Source organism: Epinephelus lanceolatus, chromosome 7, assembly GCF_041903045.1.
Source record: "Epinephelus lanceolatus isolate andai-2023 chromosome 7, ASM4190304v1, whole genome shotgun sequence".
Taxonomy (NCBI): domain Eukaryota; kingdom Metazoa; phylum Chordata; class Actinopteri; order Perciformes; family Serranidae; genus Epinephelus; species Epinephelus lanceolatus.
The window spans coordinates 17,980,406-18,003,539 of NC_135740.1; the positions used below are offsets into that span (position 1 = coordinate 17,980,406).

The 23,134-nt window shown below is 39.7% G+C and overlaps 2 protein-coding genes across 7 annotated transcripts; one reads left to right on the top strand and one right to left on the bottom strand.

The window, feature by feature from the left end:
• Positions 1-237: 237 nt before the first annotated feature.
• gpx3 (glutathione peroxidase 3) lies at positions 238-4,645 on the top strand. Its single transcript, XM_033633179.2, has 5 exons — positions 238-396; positions 1,952-2,099; positions 2,185-2,302; positions 3,685-3,784; positions 4,103-4,645. Exons 1-5 carry the CDS (start codon positions 322-324, stop codon positions 4,319-4,321), a joined length of 660 nt encoding a protein of 219 aa, XP_033489070.1. The 5' UTR covers positions 238-321; the 3' UTR covers positions 4,322-4,645.
• Positions 4,646-4,776: 131 nt separating this feature from the next.
• Positions 4,777-22,401, bottom strand: tnip1 (TNFAIP3 interacting protein 1). Of its 6 annotated transcripts, none has more exons than XM_033633171.2 (18): positions 22,265-22,401; positions 16,996-17,178; positions 16,251-16,394; positions 16,036-16,121; positions 15,822-15,881; positions 14,902-15,111; positions 13,678-13,772; positions 12,266-12,428; positions 11,922-12,014; positions 11,714-11,779; positions 10,009-10,140; positions 9,745-9,873; positions 9,521-9,655; positions 9,310-9,435; positions 9,102-9,185; positions 8,403-8,618; positions 8,048-8,132; positions 4,777-6,474 (listed from the first exon to the last, which is right to left on the bottom strand). In XM_033633171.2, exons 2-18 carry the CDS (start codon positions 17,141-17,143, stop codon positions 6,380-6,382), a joined length of 2,067 nt encoding a protein of 688 aa, XP_033489062.1. In that variant the 5' UTR covers positions 17,144-17,178; positions 22,265-22,401; the 3' UTR covers positions 4,777-6,379. The 6 variants fall into 6 exon arrangements, with proteins under 6 accessions (XP_033489062.1, XP_033489063.1, XP_033489061.1 ...); XM_033633172.2 differs by lacking the exon at positions 22,265-22,401 and adding an exon at positions 18,315-18,425 and having other exon boundaries at positions 8,403-8,528; XM_033633170.2 differs by lacking the exon at positions 22,265-22,401 and adding an exon at positions 18,315-18,425.
• Positions 22,402-23,134: the final 733 nt, after the last annotated feature.

The following is a 23,134-nucleotide window of genomic DNA, read 5'->3' on the forward strand; positions in this document are numbered from 1 at the left end:
CACAGGCCCCAGCGCAACCACAGTGCCTCTAGTTTTACAGGTTTTTATTTTATTTTATTTTATTTATTTATTTATTTCCATCTTTCTGTCTTTATTTATTCATTAATTATATTTAGGGGATTTATCAACAGAAAAGTCACATTTTAGTAAAAACTTCACCCACTTACCTATCACTGTGTACGCCGTTACGTCAGCAGAGGGCGTCATCTCAGCCAGCTGCGCGCTCCTCCGCCCCCTGCCAGAGGCTTTAACTCATCCTGAGGGAGAAGCGGACAGACAGGGAGCACTCACCGTGTCGAGGAAGGACGGAAGGACGGCACGATGCGGCTCTTCTTACCGCAGCTGCTGCTGCTCGGTCTGCTGCGACCCTGCACCGCCGGAGCCCCACTCACACAGGTACCTGTTGATATATATACACACACACACACACACGCACGCACACACGCACACACACACATTCATAGTATGGATCCAAATAGATTTATAAAGACAGACAGGCGTGAGAACCTGATACCAGATGACATCACTGTATTTCCTAATAACGCACCATGTACACCTGCGTTGAGTTAAGCTTAATGAAGCTGTGGGCCTACAGCAGGAGAAAGTAATACCTGCTTGTTTCAATGTGGTGTAACCTAGAGAGTAAGTGGTTGTAACCTGTGTGCAAGTTATTTATTTTAGTCATAATTTGACTTAACAGATGGAAGGCAAACATGTAAAAACACTACATCACAATCCGGCCTCTCCACAGGGTTTTGTATGGTATTCAGCAGCACCTGTTATTTCTTATTTGCCATGTAAGGCTGACATTATTGTGAGCACTCTCTGGTGTTGTCAGGCCATTGTTTCAGCACCATATGAGACAATCAACCACAACAAAAAGTTGTTAAGTAGCACATTTAGTAGTGGTGATTTTCCTGCAGCTCATTTTTAAGTCCATTAGCTACAACAAATGTTTTTAACAATAGTAAATGTTGACCTCTAATGCCCAGTGGTTTACATGCTTGTACATCTACATGTGAAGCAGCAGGACAGCTTCTGTTTTCCACCTCTAATTCACACACACACACACACACACACACACACACACGCACACACACACAGTGTCGCCTCTGCTACATACGCAGTTTGAGCTGTGTAAAATTTAATTGTTATGGTTTAATTGCGAGCTATAAAGGGAAATATTTCTCAGTGGGTCACAATAAACTGAGATATGTGAGTGTTATTTTTACTAAGTGCCTCCAATGTTCTGCTGCGCTGTTGACACTGGGCTTGTGTGTTGGACTTAAGCAGATGACAGTCTATCAACAACGGAGGTATGAGCTAGCAGACAGGTGAAACTGTTGCAGCTGTCATTGTGTTTTTATTTGCTTAGTTCGAGCGTCAGACTCCATTTGTTAAACACGTCCCTAATATTTGCATTGGAAGAATCATACTACAGAGACAGTAAACAGAAGATGGATGATCTTCAATACCTTTTCAACATTTCCCAGTGCATTAAAAACATTATTTTTTGTTCAGTTGCCATTAATATATTAATATGTTAATACTCTTGTAGGGCTGCAGCTACGTTGGGTGCCTGGTTAATGTTTGTTTGAGTTACGAAAAAATGACTCAGATTGTACAAATCATTAAAAGGAGTGGGTGACTGAGGTGCGTGTTACAAAACACACCACCCATAAATAAACATTTGTATGAAGTGACACAGATCAGTCCATGTCAAGGGCTACCATTGGCTGGAAAATGGGCGTAGTAGACAATAGAAATCCAAAGCAAATATGGACATATGTCCTGCAGGATAAATCCATATTATATGGAACACATTTTGGCATACATATATATATCCAATTTATAATCACAAATACTACACTAAAGACATATTGATGACTGTGTTGGCTGCTGGACAGTTAAAACAAATATAACCTGCTTTAATCTGTGTGTCTACCTTCAGCTTTGTGAGCCCACAGATGGCACCATTTACAATTACCACGCAAAGACTCTAAACAACAGTCACACTGTGAACTTCAGTGACTACAAGGGCAAGAGTGTCCTCTTCATCAACGTGGCCACGTACTGAGGGTACACTTACCAGTATGTGGGTAAGAAACAGCAGGACGGGCCGTCACGGTTTTGTTTTAACAGCAAGCTTCTCCACCTGAATACATGTTACTTCTCCATTTTCAGAACTGAATGCACTACACGAGGAGATGAAACCTCTTGGACTCACCATTCTCGGCTTCCCCTGCAACCAATTTGGGAAACAGGAACCGGGGAAAAACCATGAAATTCCACCAGCGTTAAAGTGAGACATGTTTCTCTTTCAGTGCAAATCAATATCAGGTCAGGCACAGCTGACTGACTGGAAACACTGTCAACATGAGGGGTGGACTTGGGTCAGACTTGAGTCACAAATTGAATAACTTTAGACTCAAATTGACAAAACACCAATAACCCATGACTCCACTTGGACTTGAACCTCTTGGCTTTGAAATACCTGATACCTTCCCCCAAAGTTCAAAGATTAAAAAGTGTGCCAGGAATCAAGTCATTTCTGTAATCAGCTGAACACTGTTCACTCCCAGCAAGTCAACACTGAATTCCCCAGATTTACTTTGTTTGAACCAGTCCACCAGCATCCAGTCAAGTTCCAGAAGCACATACAAAAACACAGGACAGAAACACACAGAAATTGTTCTGTTGTGGTACTGCTTGATAATATGCAGCGCCAGTGGTGGCGCATTTGGCACCCTAGGAAAGCTTCGCCTGACAGCCCCTGATTATTATCTTTTATATTTATTGTATTTATACAAACAAGAACAAAAGCTAATTAAAAATGAACACAAGTTAACAACTTAGCTAACAAATAAAATAAGAAAATAAATAAATAGATAAAGGGCAAACAATAAAATAATTTCTTATGAGCAAATTTGCAAAATAAAAATAGCAAAAATGTATTTGTTCTAAAAAATTAATTAAAAAAAATTAAAGACATTTTAAAAAATAGGATAAAAATATTTTTTCATTTTTATAATATAAACTCAAAATGTATTCATGATTTTTACGTATTTAATATATTATAATTCTGTTGTTAAAATGGCATTACATCTGTGATGAGCGCATTATCACTTGTTTGTGACGCAAAACTCTTAAGTTTAAGACTTGGGACTTGTCAGTCTTGACTCGGGGACAAACAAACGACTTTGTCCCATTTCTGCTATAAGCCCAACCAACTGACGTTTGGTTAAAACCATAAATAATTTCAGTTAGGTAAAAGTCCTATACACTGGATATTTTTTCAGCTTGTAGTAGATGTGAAAACAAGAGAATCCCTTAACTTTGAGTCACAAGCCTCTGACACAACCACATATATTGTGATGTAACATAAAACCTTTGAAGCTGGATGCAGAGAGGAATTTGCAATATTGGTAAATCCTGTCAATCAACAAAGCCTCATTTAATCAGTGAAAACATCCTTTGGCAACAGGCTCAGCCTCTGTTTACGGCCTCTCTAACATGCATAAAAATTCCGTCTCAGGTTCCATCTGTTATTTTATATACATAGTAAATGCTTTGCAGCAGACTTGTGTGCTCTTTCTCAGCTTGTAGTGAATCTAGGGCGGCTGCCAAGCCACAAAGTGCTCAGAGGCATGTCCACTGATAAACTGCCCTCTCTCTGGATTCCAGGTTTGTAAGACCAGGCAATGGATTTGTTCCAAACTTCCTGCTGTTTGAGAAAGGTGATGTGAATGGAAGAAACGAGCAAGGCGTTTTCACTTTCCTTAAGGTACATTATGTTCTCTGTGTGATTTAAAAATCTTCACTGAATGTTTTGTTCATAGTTTATATCTCAACATGTACTTTTTGTGCTGCACTCCTGCTGTGCTCAAACTGTTCAGACATATCAGTCTCATTATTTATTAGCTGTAAACAACCATTAATAGCTGACTAGGTTTCCTATGTTGGATGAGGAGGAAAAGGAGTTATTATAGAATCGATTACTCAATAAAATAAAATGTGTTGCTAATGAAAGTCCGCCTTGTGCCCACTTGATGGTGCACAGACTGTATTGCTCTCTCATATAATCCTAATTGCTGCCATGCAGAACTCCTGCCCTCCAGTCGGAGACCTCTTGGGTAACCCCGCCAGCATGTTCTGGGAACCTGTGAAGCTCAGCGACATCAAGTGGAACTTTGAGAAGTTTCTGGTGGGACCGGATGGGAAGCCGGTGAAGAGGTGGCACCCAAGTGTCAACATTTCGGGGGTCAAAGCTGACATCCGCAAATACCTGCTCCAGCTGTACACACAGGAGATGTTTAATTAGATCTCAGACTCATCATACTGTATTGTCCCTCTAATGACGTAGCTGTGATAAGATGCACAGGATAAGTAGAGCTAATGTAGACTGTAAAGAATGTTAGAGTAATGTTGACAGATTCTGGTACATGAAGATGGCATGTTGAATGAAGAGGAGGCTTGAAAACAGGAACTCTGTGGTGCCTCTTCGGAGTCTGGGGCGCAGGCCGGCTCTTCAGTGCATTCGGGCCGCCCTGCGACCTCACAGCATCATGTCACCTTCTCTTCCCAGGACCTGTTAGCCATTACAGCCTCAATGTTAATTACTTTTAATAAATCATGGAGAACAACACACTGATGTGCGGACTTTCCTTTATGAGAAACACACAGCAGGTGTCATGTCATGGAAATTTGAATATGATGTAGCAAATTTGTGGCCCTGACATTGAAAGTATGAACATGAATAAGCAGGGTAAGATGCTATTAGACATTTAGAATAGATTTATTAAGCCAGTCAAATACAAAAAGTCTCACATGTGCTTTTGCCTACAGCAAAAAAAACGGAGAAAAAAGGGCTACAAACCAAGAAAATACAACTGCCAGTAATTACAGCATACCTTTCAAAGTGCAATTTCTCATTTCAGCTCTCACCCATCAGGATTTTGTTCCCTGTAACTTAACTTTGTTTGATATAATGGAGCCTTTTCTTAATCATCTGCACACATTTTGAAGCCCTTCATCTGACTACCTGACATACACTCCTAAGGGAATCTCAATGGGTATTCAGTTAAAACAGTGGCTTAATTTGAGATTGGATTTTAAAAATGGTATCGTGCATTATCTCGTCCGCTATCAGGGCTCTTGACTGTGTGTTACAGCAGTTCACAGGACAGTCGGCACGGCATGGATTGCTGGTTGTTGAAGTGGGCAGGGAGCAAAGACAAGACATCCTGGCAAAGGGTTTGTCCTCTGAGGGGCGGCTGTACTGCTGTAACACTGGATCTAGGGCCTCCAGATACTGATGAAAATCTTCCTCTCTCTGTTGCTTGAGCAGAATTAATGTCTCAGTAATAGGTGTAAAAGTTGCACTGATTACAACTAAGTTAACATGGAATAACAGTATGAAGAGGAAGACCGCCATCACCGTAGCCTAAAGGGTTTGACTGCTTGATACTGTATGTCGGGGCTAAACTGTGGGCAATAGTACAGGATGCAGTAAGATGAGTATGAATGGTCAAATCATCAAATCAATTGTGGTCAAGTAGAAGTGTTGTGTTTAATGAGATTAGGTCCATCATCATGGGGAAAAATAAAGGTTGTGTATGTACTGTGCATTGTGTATTGTGTCTGATACAAACATACAATGTCAATAGCTACAATATATTGGGATTACACTAACAACATAGAAAGAACAGCATTACTAAAGACAATGATTTACACTTAGTCAATGCAACTATCAAAACAGCAGGTTATAAATAAATTATCAATAATCACAATCATGTTTTTGGTATGATACCATCAAAATTCATTTCCCAAAATTTTTGCATTTCAACAACCACTTTTGAACAGTTACACGTATGGGACAGTTCTATAACATCGATGGTACTGAGAAAATCTTCATAAATCAATCAACATTCACATTGTTAATCCTATGATTCAATGTACCTATATAATCATTCATTGTTGGAATGAGAATATGTCGTCTTAGTCGTATTGGGGAATGGCTTCCTGTACCCTACAAGTAACAGACTAAGTGTCAAGTTGTTACATATCTGCAGAGATACAAGCACATAGGTATATTTTCTGGAACAAAAAAACAAAAAAAAAAGAACAATGTTAATTATTCCAACCTATTTAACAAATGACTTCAGTTCCTGATAAAAAAATCTAAATAATATTTCATGTATATATTCAGAATAGCGAAGTGTTTCACAAATAGCCTTATAAAACGCAAGTATAAACAACATTACAATAGGATATCTACAGTTCAGTAGGAAAATTATAGATCAAATCACACCTTGTCAACTCAAAAACAAACTGATTTCATGCTACTACCCAGACTCCATTTGGTGGGTACGGTGATGCTTTAGTGCTTTCCAGGGTCAATGTTCTGTCGCTCCCTTTTCCCAAATCCTGCCGCTGCTGCTGCTGCAGCCGCTGCCGCTGCTGATGCGGACTGATCTGCAGACACACAAAGAACAAGACGGTCACAAACTGCTGCAGCACACTTTTCATTCCAAATAAATACAGTAAACATTTAGGTCTGGGCTAAACACTAACTTTTGGTTCGTCAGCTTTTGGTTGCCAAAACTGAAAATATGGTTGCCATTTTTTATACACCTTATATTTTGAGTAACTCAGATGACATGGAGTTGCACGCCAGCTGAGCTTAATAAAATAATGTTTAAAAGCTTTATTATATTATTGATGTGTCCCTTATCAAGGTGTATGTTGTAAATGCTTTGCATTATCATTTTCCATTCAGTTCAGATATGCTAGAATACTCTGCCTTCCAAGACCTATAAATCTCCTTCCTGTTTTTCGTTCAGGTTCATCAGGTTTTTAGTCAGCTGAATCAATTTGCACACTCCTTTGAGATGTCAACAGGTTAGTCCAACTTCTTACCCCACAGTCAAACAACTCATTTAGCTTCAGCATTGTCTCTGTAACAGATGCCTGTGTGCACACAAAGAAACAAACCAATGCATGTGCAGCCTTGTCTGGCTCTGACTGTAACAGCAATATTTGGATATCACCAATGCAACAAATATTAAAAATGTATTTATTTGGGGCGATGGTAGCTTAGTGGATAGTGCCGGCCCCCCATGTATAGAGGTGATGCCTCGCTGCAGCGGTCATGAGATCGACTCCGGCTTGCAACCCTTTGCTGCATCGTTTAATATATTAAAGTAAAGGTTGACACTTACAGCAGCCAAAGGCCACAAATTAGTTGCCAGTTTCTCAATATTGTTGCCAGTAGCAACCTGGCAACTATTACTGTCAAGCCCTGTTAGCCATTATGTGGTGTATTCTCATTAGTTGAAAATTTGCATGACAAAATAAAAGATACTAATGGCAATATTCTACATTTTTCTTGTCAACAAATCTAATGTAAAGACCAAAACAATAATGAACTAATTCTACTAACAAGAAATTAGAGATGGACTGCAACTACACATTAGTGGTTTCGGTCTTTTGATGTCATTTTACTGACAAGGAAAAATACAGCATAACACCAGCCTTATCTTTCGAGGAATAAAAAAGTATACAACAAAATGTGACTTCAGGGTGTCTACAGCTATCGGACACTGACATTTAATGCTTTTAAAACTGTAACCAAATCGAAGACTGATTTCTGGTCCTCTTGTTCAAGTGTTGCAGGCAAGTATAAAAAGTAAGTAGTAATATGTGGTCTCATGTAAAGGTAGGTTTTATGTAGGATTATGGTTATTAGAGTGAGTTAGATTACTCTTAATTTTCAAAGTGCAAGTATAAAGTGAAGTATTAAGTTCAGTGGTAGGTTTAAAGATTTGTAACATCAGAAATGTGGACTTAACACATACAATTTATGATGGATACATAAAATTTAATTAAAAGAATGTTTGTGGCAATTAGGACCACACAAATTAACATTTAACACTTTCAGGGACCAATATTTTTAAGACATTTGAAGACTTTCTGAGGACCTGCAGAGGCCCTGGATTTGTAACAAACATTAGGATTAAAACATTGTACTTGGCTGGCTGTACCGTACCTGCATTCTCTGGTGGTGGTCTTGAACTCTCTCCTACTGCTCTGGCCCCTCTGGGCTGCGGGAATGACGACTGCCAAGGAAAACCCTGACCAAAGAGAAAAGACCAACTTAGTTGAAATCACTAAACAAACCCATTATTCATCACAACTAGCAGCCCTCAAGTCTTTGCCGTAGCCTTACAATGGTTATTGAATGTAAGCGTGGCTAGGTTGAGCTACATGTTAGACCTAATTACAGCTGATGTTCCTCCCAAAAGACAAGGGGAGTAGAAGTTAAGAGAGAGAAGAGCCTTGTTTCCTCAGTGAACCAAAGTCACTCCAGAGACAGAGACAGAGGGGCCTTACAGGACCCTTACCGGGGTAACAGGCTGGAAGTCTCGTACAGGGGGCGGCGCTGCGGCGGCTGCTGCTGTGGCGCCTGCTGCATTGGGCATCCGGGGAGGGAAGTGTATGGGCCAGCCCTCAAGGCCCTGCGGTCCCACCTGCACAAAGGGACCACAGTAGGGAGGGCTCAGCGGGCCGTTCACTGAGCCTGACGTGGGGTCTGAGGTACGTCTTTCCTGCTGCTGCCCCTACGAGGGATCACAAGTACACACGTGATCCCCAATCAGTGCACAGCTGCTACTCTCAGCGAGCGCAGTGGCCCTGTCATGGCATGGGCCACTGCTGACCTTCAACCCCTGCTGCAGCTGCCTCCCAGTGAGGAGTGTAAATATTCCACCTGCTGACATCCCGAATGCACTGACCAACAACCTAGCTGGAGTGAGGCTCTTGTCCTGGAGTATCAATTTGTCCAGTATGAACTTATTACAGTCAGCATCTATGTGACTGCATTCTGTCACAAGGGGGCGCTCGTCTGCAAGGTTTACCACAACTCATATCCTACTGTATGATGCTTCCCAAAGACTTGTAGAGCAACTTTCAGTGAATGCCTTGGCCCTGATTAAATGTACTTAATAGGATGGCCAAAATGACCAAACACATAACCTATCCAGGCTGATGGCACCATTTCATTTAAAATATCAACATGTCTGCTACACTGCCAGGCTCAGTACCTGTTTGTGATGCTGCATCTGCAGTCTCTCCAGTTTACACCTCTCCGTACGTTCTCTCTGACACTCGTTCTGTGCCTGATGAAGCTAAACCACAAACACACAATTAAAGAAAAGTAAAAACCAATTCCCACAATCCAAGAAACGAAAGCTGAAGCATTCCTAATGATGCCGCATATACAGGAGAATATACTGTCAACACACAGCTTACCTGATTGGTCAAATTAGTAATCTGACCCTGGAGTCTCTCAACTTGCCGCCTCAAGTCCTCTTTTTCCTCATTCATTCGCTCCCTGTCACTCCTCTCTTTTCTGAAGTCTTCTTCAAAGATTTTCACCTGAAATACAAAACAATGAAAATCCGTTGAGGAAATGGAGGTGTACTCGCAATAGAAATGTGTATACGTGTGTTCCGTGTCTGACCTGTTCCTTTAGTACAGCTATTTGAGTGAGCAGTTCCTGTTTCTTCAGGTTATTGGCTGCATCGGCAAAGTTACCCTGACCAGGTGGTTGTTGGGAGGATGAAGGGGTGTGCAGGTTTAAGGCTTCCTCTAAAGCCTGGATTAAGACAAAACAAGTATTATTACTCAGAAGGAAGTGTTTCTGTGGAAGGAAGGCAGAAAGGGGGAGAGGTAAAGCATACTCACCCTGTTGAGGCGTTGGATCTCCTTCTCCTGGTACTCCCTCTGTTTGCTGAGGGGCAGCAGCTGATCTTGCAGGTAGCGAATCTTCTGCTTCAGCTCAGTGGTTTCAGAGTTGAGACACTCCTTCTCTCCCTGAAATATGCAAACCCAAAACATTAAAAACACCTCCGTTTGAGTATCATGAAACTTTTTTTTTCATGTTTCTGTGTCCCAGTTTTGAAACATTAGACCAGTTTTCACCTTGGCTTTGTGAACTTGTATTCTCACCTGTACATTTTCAATCTTAGACTTGGCCAGGAGCAGCTTCTTGTCATAGTCGCGCTGCCTCTGCTCTCGCTCTGCCTCCAGCTCGAGCACAGTTTTCTGGGACTCAGCCAGCCGTTGTCTGAGGTCTGTGATCTGAGGGACAATGCAAACTGTTTAGTGGAGAACAGCATTCACCAAGTACACTAATCATAGTTCTAAGATTCAATTCTCATAAACACACATAAAAAAAAAAACAACCTGATTCAGTGATAACAACTCTGGTAAAGATAAACATCAGCTGTTGCATGTGTAAGGACACAGCCTTAGAAACACTAAACCACAGCAACAAGGACACATTTGCAAATATGCAGTTCTGTTTTTGTGTAAAATATGAACGAACCTAGTGACGCAAATGGATGTATCTAGGGTTCTGTGGTTTAAACCCAAGGCTGCATGGTGTCCCCGTCTCAACAAAGTGTGAATGTAAGTTTGTTCATGATTGTAGGCTGTGCACACGCGTAGGTGTGTGAGCATGAGTGTGAGAGTGTGTGTCTATGCTGCCCTCTCACTGCACCACAGGAGGAAGTCAGCGGGTACCAGAGAGGTGAGGGGAATTCTTACTGAGGTGTGACAGGCCTTGTGGTGAGATAGCGAGCTATTGCAAGATTGCACCTTTCCACTGGACAAGCATATAGAACACACACACACAGCTGCTTCACTGCCAACTGATGCACACAAGCATCAGAGTCCTCTGTTCCTTAAAGATATTTCCATATTACAAAATCCCTGCCATCTGTCATGTCATTTATTTGAAAAACATGTCAACATTAATGGCAAAGAAAACAATTATTATTTAATATTCTGTAGCCATAATGCAGAATGTGTTGGATAGAGTTAATTGTGAACCTATGGCAACAGATAAAAACTGTCCATTCTAAAACACATGTATTACTGATATCAAGTGAGGCCATACTGAGTTGGAAAATGGAGGATAAATACTCCATTTTCTTTGTGTACTGCACATGTAGATGCATCTTTGTACAAATTGTAAGTGCTTTGCTTTTAATCTAAATAGAACCATGGCATATGAAGAAAGGGCTTTCCCAAAAACTGAACAAGTAAAAATGGGACCAAGAATATTTGGTGGATTGAAATAATGCGATTCCACAAAACAAAACAAAAAAATCCAGGCTCCTACACCTTCTTTAACATCAAATTTAATGAGTTTTAAAGGACTTTCCAGGCCCAATTCCCTCAAATTCACACTTCTCACACAGTAAAGTATGTGACAGGGATCAAGGTTAATTTCTGTCATAGCACTGAGAATAGTTATAATGAAAGTAGCAAGCTTTACAGAAGCTCACAGAAACAGAAGAGAGAGAGGCTAGGTGTGAACACTTCTCACAAAAAAACTTCGACTTGTATTCTTGCAAAAAATATATAAATTTAAGCACTTTCAATGACCCATGTCTACTTACGCTGCCTTTCTTTTTCCCCCCACAAAGATTCACAAACTTTCAAGGACTCATGAGAACCCTGAAAAATGAATAAACCTGTTCAACTTTTTTTAAAAGTGAGTGAAAAAAATGAAAATGTTTTTAGCGGAAATTGGAGAGATTAAGGTACTAATTCTCCTTCAGCAGATCTATATATCTATATATATTAGTTGAGGACACTGTGATGTCTTCCCACACCCTTCACAACAGCTGTAAAGTCATTACTGTACCTTCTGTTCAAACTGTGACTTCATGGAGTTCCACTGAATGTCCCACTGCTTGTTAACCTCCAGTACCTGTAAGCAGAGCCAGAAAGTGAAACAAATGACACTGAACATATAGGAAACAAAAATACACAGAGACTTTCCCCTATGGCAAAAGAGGATGAGCAGTAAGGGTGAAAATAATAATTAAAAAAAAAAAAAAAAAAAGGCTCACATCCTTTCTCTGCTTCTCCAAAAGTTTGATCTTCTTTTCATACACCTCAACATCACAAGGTTTAGTTGGGGTTTTCTCTGCAGCTTTTCCACTCTGGGGGCACACAAAACATTTCTTAATCCACAACAATGCTCCATTACTCTTAGCCCACATTGTTCTTAAGTGGAGAAGTTTTAAGTCACAAATTCATAAGAAATCCTTCAATGTCTTCCTAAAAGGAAAAAGCTAAAAATAAAAATGTATTTGGTATGTAAATGTGACAGATTTATAACACGAGGCAAAGTTGTAAAATGTGTCTTTACGGAACAAAAAAATAATTCACAATGTAATTTGATTTAAGCTACCTTCTGCGGAGTGGTGGCCTCCATCTTGGGTCTTACAGCGGCTGATTCCTCCTTCACAGGTTCCTCTTTGGCCTCCGGCGCTTCGGTGTCAGATGGCGCTGCGGATGATGCCGCTGCTGGTACTCCTCCTGTGACCAGCTCCTTAAGTTTCTGATTCTCCTGTCTGAATCAGCAAGAAAATGAAAATGATAGTGTTAGTGTGCACAGTCCCTTCCCAGAGTTTGTTGAAGCTTTCATACAGCTTCAGGATGTCCTTTGGGAGGAACCTATAATACCCACTGGGTACAATGACGCCAACAGAAAGCAGTGGAATATTCCCCCTTTAAAAGTGAAAGCATTGTCAACTGTCAACATCCTGGACAAAGTAAAAATTGTTTAAGGTTTGGTCATCAGAGGAGTAACGGGAGGCTGACGGACGCCATATTCAAAAAGGTCATGAGAAACAAAATTGTCCCACAGTTTGAAAAAAATGACTAAGACTATGATGAGACGATAATGAGACAGCACCGTCATCATTTAACAATAACTGTGATTACATGGACAAGCAATTTTGTTGACGAAAAAGGCACGACTAAAATGTAGTTTGAAAAATAAAACCTTTGCTAGAATCTTTATTATCATTTAAAATATTGGGAAATATAATATTATAGACTTTTTTTGTGGCAATGCAGCAGTTTCATGTGCTGTGCTGTGCATGCCATATCACCATTACACAGCCAGCACACAGTGAGCACAGTAAGGAGGACTTGGAATAAAGGCCAAAAGGCATCGCCACTAAATGGTGCATATCAAAACAGCTGCCCTTATTATTTCCAATTTACACCCTCACACCAGTGACGGCTTGGCGTGCGTCACTTCACGCCACTGTCCTTTGTCCAGTGAGTTACCAATGACGTGTATGGATGTACTCATTAAACTGATACCATCAGACTATTGAACCAGACACTTTCTGCAAAGCTGAATTCTTAATCACTCAACACGGTTTTTTAAAATCAGATAATAATATGATAAGAACTTACATGAAATAAGTTTGACTAAAATGACAAAATCATTGGTTTTGACTAGACTAGGTGGACTAAAATATTCAACATAATTTGATGACTGAAAAAAGACTACAATATTAAAACAGTTGCAACTTTCTTTTACTACGGTAGGGCTAAAATGTCAACTAAAACTTTACTAAAAAAACCCCAAAAGAAAACATGATTGTTGGCTTATTATGATTAAAAACTAATACAGACATTTGACACAAGACTATAACTAAAGCTGAGCAAAATAAGCTGAGAAAATTAACACTATTTGTAAGCAATATACGGTTTCACATTTGTTCTTTTTTGACCTGACTTAAGGTTTTGCTTTAGCAGAAGTAACGTAAAGCCCAGTCAAATGTAAAGGAGAAGGGAAATCATTACCTCAGCTGTTCCAAGTCACGATTCCTGATATGATGATCCTCTTCCATTTTCTTTCGCAGCTCATTGTTCTCTTGTCTGAGCTGCTCACAGAGAGTCTATAAACCAAAAACACAATATCTAGCACCAATCTGTATGCTGATAATTTTTTTTTTTTTTTTTTTTTACATTTGTATGTCCAGAGCCAGAAGCAACAGTACACAAAAGGTACTTTGAGTACCTTTGAGTTGGATTAGTGTACATGTGTATGAGCAGATTAATTTTCTTGTCATTCATTTTTTAGACACACAGTCCTATATTTCACATTTTTACTCCAAAAATTGACAACTATGACTTTTCAAAGTTAATGTGAAAAGTTGAAAAAAAAAAAAAAAAAAAAAAAAAAAAAAAGTCACAATAATAAAAACTTGACTGAAAAGATACTGCTTTACTTTTATGTATTAAAATTAGGTCGTAATTTGTTTCAGAAGTTCCAAGTGGTGCACCTCCACTGGTACTGGCTACCAATGGGCAACCTCTTCTTTACGTAAACATCTATGTAACACAGGCCTTAAAATTCATATTGAAACAGTTTTTTAATTAATGTTATGCTTTTTTGTTGCAAAACAATGTGTAAGTTTGTCTATAAATGTGCTACAGAAATAAAGTTATTACATTTAAAATTACAATATGTTAAAAATAGGAAAGCTTGTGTTGTGTGCCAGTAGTAGTCAGTGTAGTTGTTTACATGAATGTCATGCAAAGGAAAAGCCAAGTCTGCAGACAACAGTATAACACACCAAAACTAAACTACTGCTACAGTGATGAAACAACTTTTGTGTAATAAAAGAAAGTAAATGTATACATATGACTTTACATTAAAAACAAAGAACTTTGTCATCTCTCCACAAATAAAATCTACTACTGCTCAATCAATTTGCAGTAATGAAGCACTTCTTGCTATAAAATGTAGCCCTTAAATTATCATATAATCACATTTATAAATCCAGCATTTCATTAAAGTCAGCATGTAGCATTACATGTAAATCAGCCTGTGAATTGTTTAAAGTTAATACATTAAGTAATCATGATAACTCACTCCATGTATGCATTTGCTCCCACTGTATGGTGCTAATTAAAACAAACTCTTAAGTGCCTATAAAGTCATCTTGGAAAATTAGCTTAAATCTAAAAAGCTTGGTGGTTGCTTTTGCATTTTTTCAGCAACAATGTCATCGAGTCGCGTACCTGTAGGAGTGAAGTCCGCTGTTCATTCTTTTGGACCTTTGAGGAAAGATGGTGAAACTCCACCGCCATACGACCGAGGTGAGCCAAGAGCTGGTTGGGGTTGGACTCCTCTGCGAATATGCTGAAGGAGCTCTCTAGTCTCTTCAGCTGGCTGGCTAACTCGATGTTCTCCTGAGGCAGGACAGGGATTACTCCTGCCACTGACCCGGCCTGGAGATACCCACAGAGGTAAACAGTCAGGCGGTCCTCTGTCTCAAGCTGACTCAGAATGCAAACTGAAATTACGCATGTCTTTCAACTAGCACAAGACTGAAAGATCAACATACTGTAAGAGTCATTGTGCTACTATTTTTATAAAAAGCAGCTGCTGATTGAACTGAAAAGTCAAACTAGTTTGTCCAGTTGGATCTAAATTTAGTCCTTACAGAATGTAGTAGCCTGTGGTAACATTTTTGCCTAAATATTTTGCTAAGGAGCCAAACTGTGCTAAAGTAGGCTACAGAATTTATCATATTGTGACAGGCTAGTACATAACATTAGTTTTGACAACATGTGTGCCTGAAATCTTCTGGCATAGTGTCCGATTAGCACATCCCCTAGGATGTAGTGTGTGAGTGAATCAGTGGTGTAATTCTAGTCAGTAATAATCCTGGACTTTCCCCTGGCTGACTCAGGCTGGAGCTACCAGTATTGAGTTTGTTTGTGAGTCACCACACCAAGGATATGTTCCTAATATTGAGGAAATGGCTAGAAAGAGGAAAGATTGAATTCAACCTACATATATTACACAGAATACTTATTTATGGGAGTTAGCACCAGAAGCATTGTTATATTCTAAACAAAATAATATGGTAAAATTAAAGTTTCTTTGGAACTAAAAAAAAGTGTAGGTAGGAAAATTAATCATCTTAATTACGTACAGTCAAGGCATCTGGAGTCTTCCCTTCTACATTCACGACCTCAAACTCTGCTAAGGCCTCCTGTAAAGACAAACAAAAGTAAGTAGCACCATAGTACATGCAGTAACTGTGATTGCCTCACTAAACATATGAGAATAAAGTCCTGCAGTTACAATCATCATAAAATAAATTCTGACTGCACCAAAAGTTCTCCCTCACTGTACAAATTACTTACATTGGGCTTGTCAGGCTGAAGGGTCTTCCCTAAACAGCTTGTTTGCTCCTCTCTCTGCTCCACAGTGGTGTGTAAACAGGGTTTACCTGAAATAAATCAAAGTTAAGTCAAGTTTCAGTTACATGCCTGATGGTTACAACACTGTCCAGAGTAATAATCCACAAAAATGTCTGCAAAGTTAAATTCATGATTACTATCAAGTGTGTGAGACCCACTTTGTGTCTCAGTCTGAATGGGCCCTCCCATACACAGACTGGCAGCAAAGCTGGAGGACTTGAGGGCCTCGTTGTCTCTCACAAGTTCCTCCACTCGCTGCCGAAGCCTCGATGCCTCTGATTGAGACTCTTCCAGCAAATCACCTGCAAGTATCAGAGAGATCTTGTCTCTGTCCAGCAGCCCTTCACTTGAATTTCACTTGATCTTACTTCATGTTTTTCTTTTTTCAACAAACACTGCTAAGACTAGATCTATCAGCATGAACAGTCATCAAATATGACATGATAGAAGTTCAGTGAGACATTGCGTGCAAGCTAGCACTCATTGGTGAGTCACAAACAGAGCAATCACGCTTCACATCACATGCAAGCTTTTCAACAAACCAATGAAGATCATCAGGTTTTACTACATTCCACCTCAAAGAGTTTCCCTCTCGCAGTTGTATATTTTGACTGGAAATTCACTTGTAATCTGTTATGGAAGACATCCTCAGGGTGTCTTTGTGGGTGTATAAAATCAAATAATTCATTTAGTGTTGCTACAAAATCCAAGCTGAACACTGAATCTGTTTTAGATTTTACCAGCTACAATAAAGAAATTAATGCCCATGTATTTATACACCAATTTGGAAAAATAAAATCCCCAAGTGTTAAGACACAAAACAGATGTGTAATGCCGAAGAGCAGCTGGCATTAGCCCCCCATCCACAGCTCCGAGGAAACCATGCTGTCTTTAGGTACCCACCTAAGCTCTTAAGACCCTTCATCCGCTCCCTCAGTATGCTGTTCTCCTCCAGTAGCTGTCGATAGCTGCTTCCCCCTCCGGCCTCCTCCCTGGCCTTGACCTCACTCCCACCTGGATCATAGATGCGGTACGGGCCTTTCCCTTCCATCGCCGTTGTTCACTTCCTAGACATGGTCCTCTAAACTGTGGAAAGAAGAGACAAACTGTTATTTTCGGCTTGATTAAAAACATATAAAGTACCGGAAACTGCCCAGCGGAAGATAAAAGATCACAGATTTAAAGCAGTCCTTTAGAGAAAACAGAAGTTCTGAGAGTAAAGCCTTTAAACATAGAGGAGTGACAACTTGTGGTCCTCCACCCTTCGCTTCAAGAGAAGTTGGGAACTGAAAACAATCACTTTTGTTTACAAAGTTAAAGGTGTGCTGCTCATGGAGGCGATTTGAGAGCATAGTGGGTTCAGCATGAGAGCAAACAACATCAAATGTCGACATCCAAGTGTTCACACAGAGGCAGGACACAGCTACACAGAGGCATTGAACGTTACAGTATGAGAAAATAACTTTTACATTACCTCCTGGTTCTCATAATCCTACACAAGAAATCCCCTTGAACCACAAGTTATACTTTAGTAATATTACAACCACTCAGAAATATAACAAATAGCGTTTCTGTTACCTCTTGATCGCAGATTAAATAAATGCCAACCACTCAGACAGGCTACTGTATGTGCTGCTGTGAGTTACCCAGCTAGAAAAACCTTTTACACTCCTCTCTCAGCTTATAATTTACAGCAGGACGAGTGTAAACTATCGGTGAAGCCCGGTGAAAAGAAAATAAAGCCCAACGGACAGCTCCGAGAGGACAAAAGCAGCAGCAATATCACCATAATGGTACCCTGCCAAAGAGAAACATATGGCAAGAATGTGCTAACGTTTGTGATGGCTAAATATGACAACTACAACGTTCATATCCGAGGGAAAAGAGGACAAAAGCAGAGGAAAAAATACCAAATGTTACGCGAATCCTGCCAACAAACATCTACCCGACAGACGAGAGTCAAATACAGCACAATCTAGCAAATGATAGCTACCTTGATTGGCTGAAGAAGGCTAATATTAGTTTTCGCTGTTGTCATGCAAATTGCTAGCAACATCCTCGTTAGCTGTCGGCTAGCTAACACTAGATGACAGTGCGAGACAGGAAGCCGCTAGCTCTTCCTTTTTACCCGCTACTGATACTTTTATCGTCGCAGTAAGTTGGTCGGAAAGCGGAGTTAAACGACAAACAAAAGAACAAAGAGGTGTCTTTTGTCTGGATACCTTTCAGCTCGCAGTGGCCTCTCGTCTCTCTGCCCAGACATCTATTGCGGAAGTGGTCTACTGGTCTATGCTGTAACCCGGGAATTTCCACCTCGTTTGATGTAAACAGCGGTTGATTGACAGCTCGGCTGACCAATTAGGGCGCAGCTCTCTGTCAGCGGGACACCAACAGGAACCACTGACCGTAATGTAAACACTGGAGCTGAATGCTTCATATATTCACACTGCACTGTGCAGATTTTACCAGAATGACACACGATGAACTTTTACATATGTGCATCATTATTCATATATAGCAAAAATGGCCCATATGACGCAATGACACAGGGGTGAGTAAAACTGATAGTTAAAAGCTGCCTGATTTGTCTCATGACTCGTAATGGTTTTAATTTAACAACTTCTTAGTATTCTTTTTAACCTCTTGAAACTCATCCTTCCACAGCCCAGGGACAAACCCTACCATTTTCACAGAATGACTTTTGACTTCATTGATAAATTTAGAGAAGGGGCTGGTGGGGGTTTCTGTGATTGCATCACATATTTCCTCTGAACCAAGACGGTAAGCTAATAAGGCCGAGATCAGGTTACACTGAGCTTTCTAAGTCCACACTATAAGCTAACAAGGTATATTTGGCATGAAAGCTGCAAAGATATATAATGTTCATATTGTGAATACAGCAACAAATCATTATAATCACTGTTGATTATTGGGATGATTATTTTCCCCTTGTTCATTAAAGTCTATAAAATAAAATAAAATAAAAGGTTAGAAAAATACCCATGAAGATCAGCTTGCTATTTAAACTTTATTATTATTATTTTGCCTCAATAGACCTAGAGGTTGGTTTACTCTCATAGAAATTATACAATATACACCACAATACACTAAATATTCATATTTGATGATTAAAAGAAATTAAGTATTTATCAAAAAAAAGTTGCTGATTTATTCTCCATCAGTTGGCTAATTTACAAACCAATGAATCATTTCACCTTTGACTTTGATTCTTTAAAACCACCTAGTTTAAAATAATAGAACTTCTTAAACCTATCTTTACATTTTTAATTGTCATTTTCCATTTTAGAATTTAAAGTTCTTTGTCGTTGCAGTACTTTGCACTATTTTTTATCCCTCTTAATATGTTTATTTTATATTTAATGTATGTACCAAAAAAACCAAAGCAAATTCCTTGTAAGTGAAACCTACTTGTCAATTAATCCTTCTCTGATTCTGATTCTGAGTCACGGGTTAAGAGGTGTTTGTTGAGGAGCACTGTGTCATAATTGCCAGAACTTTATTTCAGGCCCCTGACTGACCAAACATGAATGATTCAGAGCAATGGTGACATCTTGTGGAAATAAACAAACAGGTAATCTTCGCTCATATCTCTTCCTCAGGGGGTTACAAGGATCATTCATCGGTTAACTGGAAATCGAAATTACTTCTGATGCAATTCAGCTTGTTATTGCACAGAGTTAGACTGACCCATGCAATGGTGCTTGGTAACCCCAACTGAGAAGACTGTTGCATGTTTCCAAGGCTCCATAATGGATCAAAATTATTCATTAAAAAAGGGACAGTTCACCCCAAAAATAAAAAATGCGTATTTTTCCTCTTACCCGTAGTGCTATTTATCAATCTACATTGTTTTGGTGTAAGTTGCCGAATGTTGGATATCAGCCGCAGAGATGTCTGCCTTCTCTTGAATATAATGGATCTAGACGGCACTCGGCTTGTGGTGCTCAAAGTGCCAAAAATATACACCTGAAAAACTTAACAGCAATATCTCTTTCCAGAAATCATGACTCAGGTTCGTGCTCATGACAGCGCAAGATATAAACATCAATGGCGTTGTCCTCAGCTGAGCTGTAAAGTTAGCTAACTTAGTGGTGCCAGGTGAGCTGCACAGTAGATGCACACTTCCTTCTGCATGTTGATACAGTTGTCAGGTGTAGTTTGGTAGAAAGAAAATAGTTCCTGCATGAAACCTCTCCCAACAATGGATCATCTTGAGTAACCGGGTCATGATTTCTGTTAAGAGACATTGCTTTTGAGTTTTCAAATATATATTCATTGGTGCTTTGAACACCACAAGCCAAGTGCCATCTAGTTCTGTTATATTCAAGAGACAGCAGACATCACCACCAACACTCTGCAACTCATCCCAAAACAATATACACTGATAAATAGCACTACAGGTAAGAGGAAACATATGTATTTTTTTATTTTAGGGTGAACTGTCCCTTTAACTACCAAAAAGTCTAATGTGAATTACAAGTAAAAAAGACAAAAAAAGACAATTGAGACAAACACCCATCATATTGATTTTAGATGTCAGACCATCAGCCTTGTAGGTCTTATCAGGATGCATGTTGTGTTAACACAGGAAATACCCAGTTTGCAAATTAATTGACACCATACATGATATGATTCATGATAAATCTAAACTAATCAGAACTGCACCCTCTCTTTCCTCTTTATGTGCCAACCATTATGACTTCCTGTAAAGCTTGCAACTGTGACCATAGACTGTATTTAAAGACTGTGACAGCAGGGTACAGCTAATTTTAAAACTGCTAGAGAAACCAGTGTAGCAATAGCTTATATGATAGCATATAGTAACTGCATCATACTACTGAAGAAAGAGAAAAGGTGAATTTGTGAGAAAACAAGAGCGAGCCTGTGATGCACTCTGTAATGTGTGTGTTCACCTTATTTAATATCCTTTTCATACATAAAATGGAGCTTCAACTGCTTTAGATTCAACTGCAGAGTCACATGCTTCAATTAAAAGCCACATACTGCAACACCGCGACAGACAATAACATTTTAGACCATATACCAGGTGGACCAGCTGTGCCCCAATGGCCCGAAAACACTGGTCAAATGTGTGAATGTGTTCCCAGGAGAGTTATCAGCTGGCTACAGGAAAAAGCAAACATACAGTTCACACAGCGTGCCACCAAATGCCTTGTCCTTGTGTTTAGGTGCAATATGTTTCCATCTCAGGATGCTGGAATAATAAACAGGCTGGTGACTCCGAGCCTGCCCGCACAAAAACAAAAGCCAGAGGATACACAGGAAATGTCACCCAACATTTAGTCCTCCTGGGTAACAAACTGTACGCTTTGTTTTCTCCCCCTACCTACTTGTTAAAAATATTTCAAAGCATTTCCCTCATTGCACAAAAACAGAAGAGTGGGCGGTTGGCATGTGGGAAACGGTAATCATCAGATTGAAGCCCACAGTGTCACAAGCACAGAGTATGCACCTCACCCTGCCGAGACACAAGGACAGTCCAGTCTCCCATCTCCTAGCAGCAGAAATCAGCAGCTGATAGTCATTAGCTCTGTGTCGCTTGATACAAAATGTCCTTTTGTTAGCTGGCTAGAGACTCCAGCTGTCCTCTCGAGGCCTTAAACCGGGGACATCATCGCTGAAGAGTCTCTATCACTATGCAAAAAATGTGGACGACGTGCTCTGTTACCAGATATGCTTCAATGTTAACTCTAACAGGCTCTTCATATCACGTTTTACTGACAATCGAAACTCTAAACTGTAACTATGACCAAGAAAAGAGTGTGACGGATTGCTAAGTTCATTTCCCTGAGGCTTTTATATAAATAATAATGACAATAATGTATATTTTTTAGCACTCACAAATCATTTTTACCAGCAGACTTTGCTTAAGAAAAAGCAGAAACTACCATACTATTATAAAGCTTATTGACTTTTTATAGAGCAGAAATCAATCTTTTCAATATCTTACATTTGCCTCCTTTGTCATGTAACAAACACAGAACAACACTTGTTTCAGTTACAACATAAAGTCAATCAATCTACCCTGAATTTAAAAAAAACAAGCCAATGCCACAAATAATGATAATAAATTTAACATATTCTGGCACTACTACACCTCAGATGTTAAAACAAATAAACAACAACTCACCCACACATTCAGCTTGTGTCGGAGAGAGGCACTTTTTAATGGAACTGGTGAATAGGGGGGAAGCAATTTCACTGTGAGACTTGGGGAATTCCCGGCCATAACCCAGTAAAATGGCCTTATACTGTACGCTAAGCCTCTGATACAACCTGGTGTTTGTCCAACTGTGTGGCCTGCCTTTACAGGGTAACACAACATGTGAGGACAAAAAAAAAAACCTGAATGCACGTACACTGCTTTGAATAGAGACCACAAAAATACAATGCATCACATGAAGAGAGCAGCACTGAAGAAAAACACAGATAACCTTTAATGTGTATTTACTTGTGGATTCAGTACAGTACATACAGTGTGACTTGTTTGCATGATCACATCATGATGCCACTGTAATTACTGTAATGTGCAACATGTAAAAGACTGTAGATAAAAAGTCAGAGGCTAAAGCAGCACCCATAACTGTCTCTGAGGATGTGACACACTGTTACTAACAGCTTTGAAATATGTAAACTTCAATCTATTTAATTCATGCTGTGCAGGCTGCTCAGAAAAACACCACAGTGCAAACTTCCCCCCGGCTGTCAGAAGGGAAATTCAAATTGTATATTTTGACATTGGCTGCATTTTAACAATGTGCTACACAAGTAATCTCTTAATCTCTCATAATTATCATCAAATGGAGCAATTTCATGTTGGGTGTGCCATTAAAACCAGAGTGTGACTGACTGCTGCAGACTCTATTTGTTGCCTAGGATTTTGGCGTACTGCAGGGGATTTCCTCGCCACATACATCTTTTTTTTCTCCTTTCCTCTTTTAACTCAAAGATGGCCTGACAGCAGCTGCGCTCACACATACGCAATGAAGTGAGACACTGA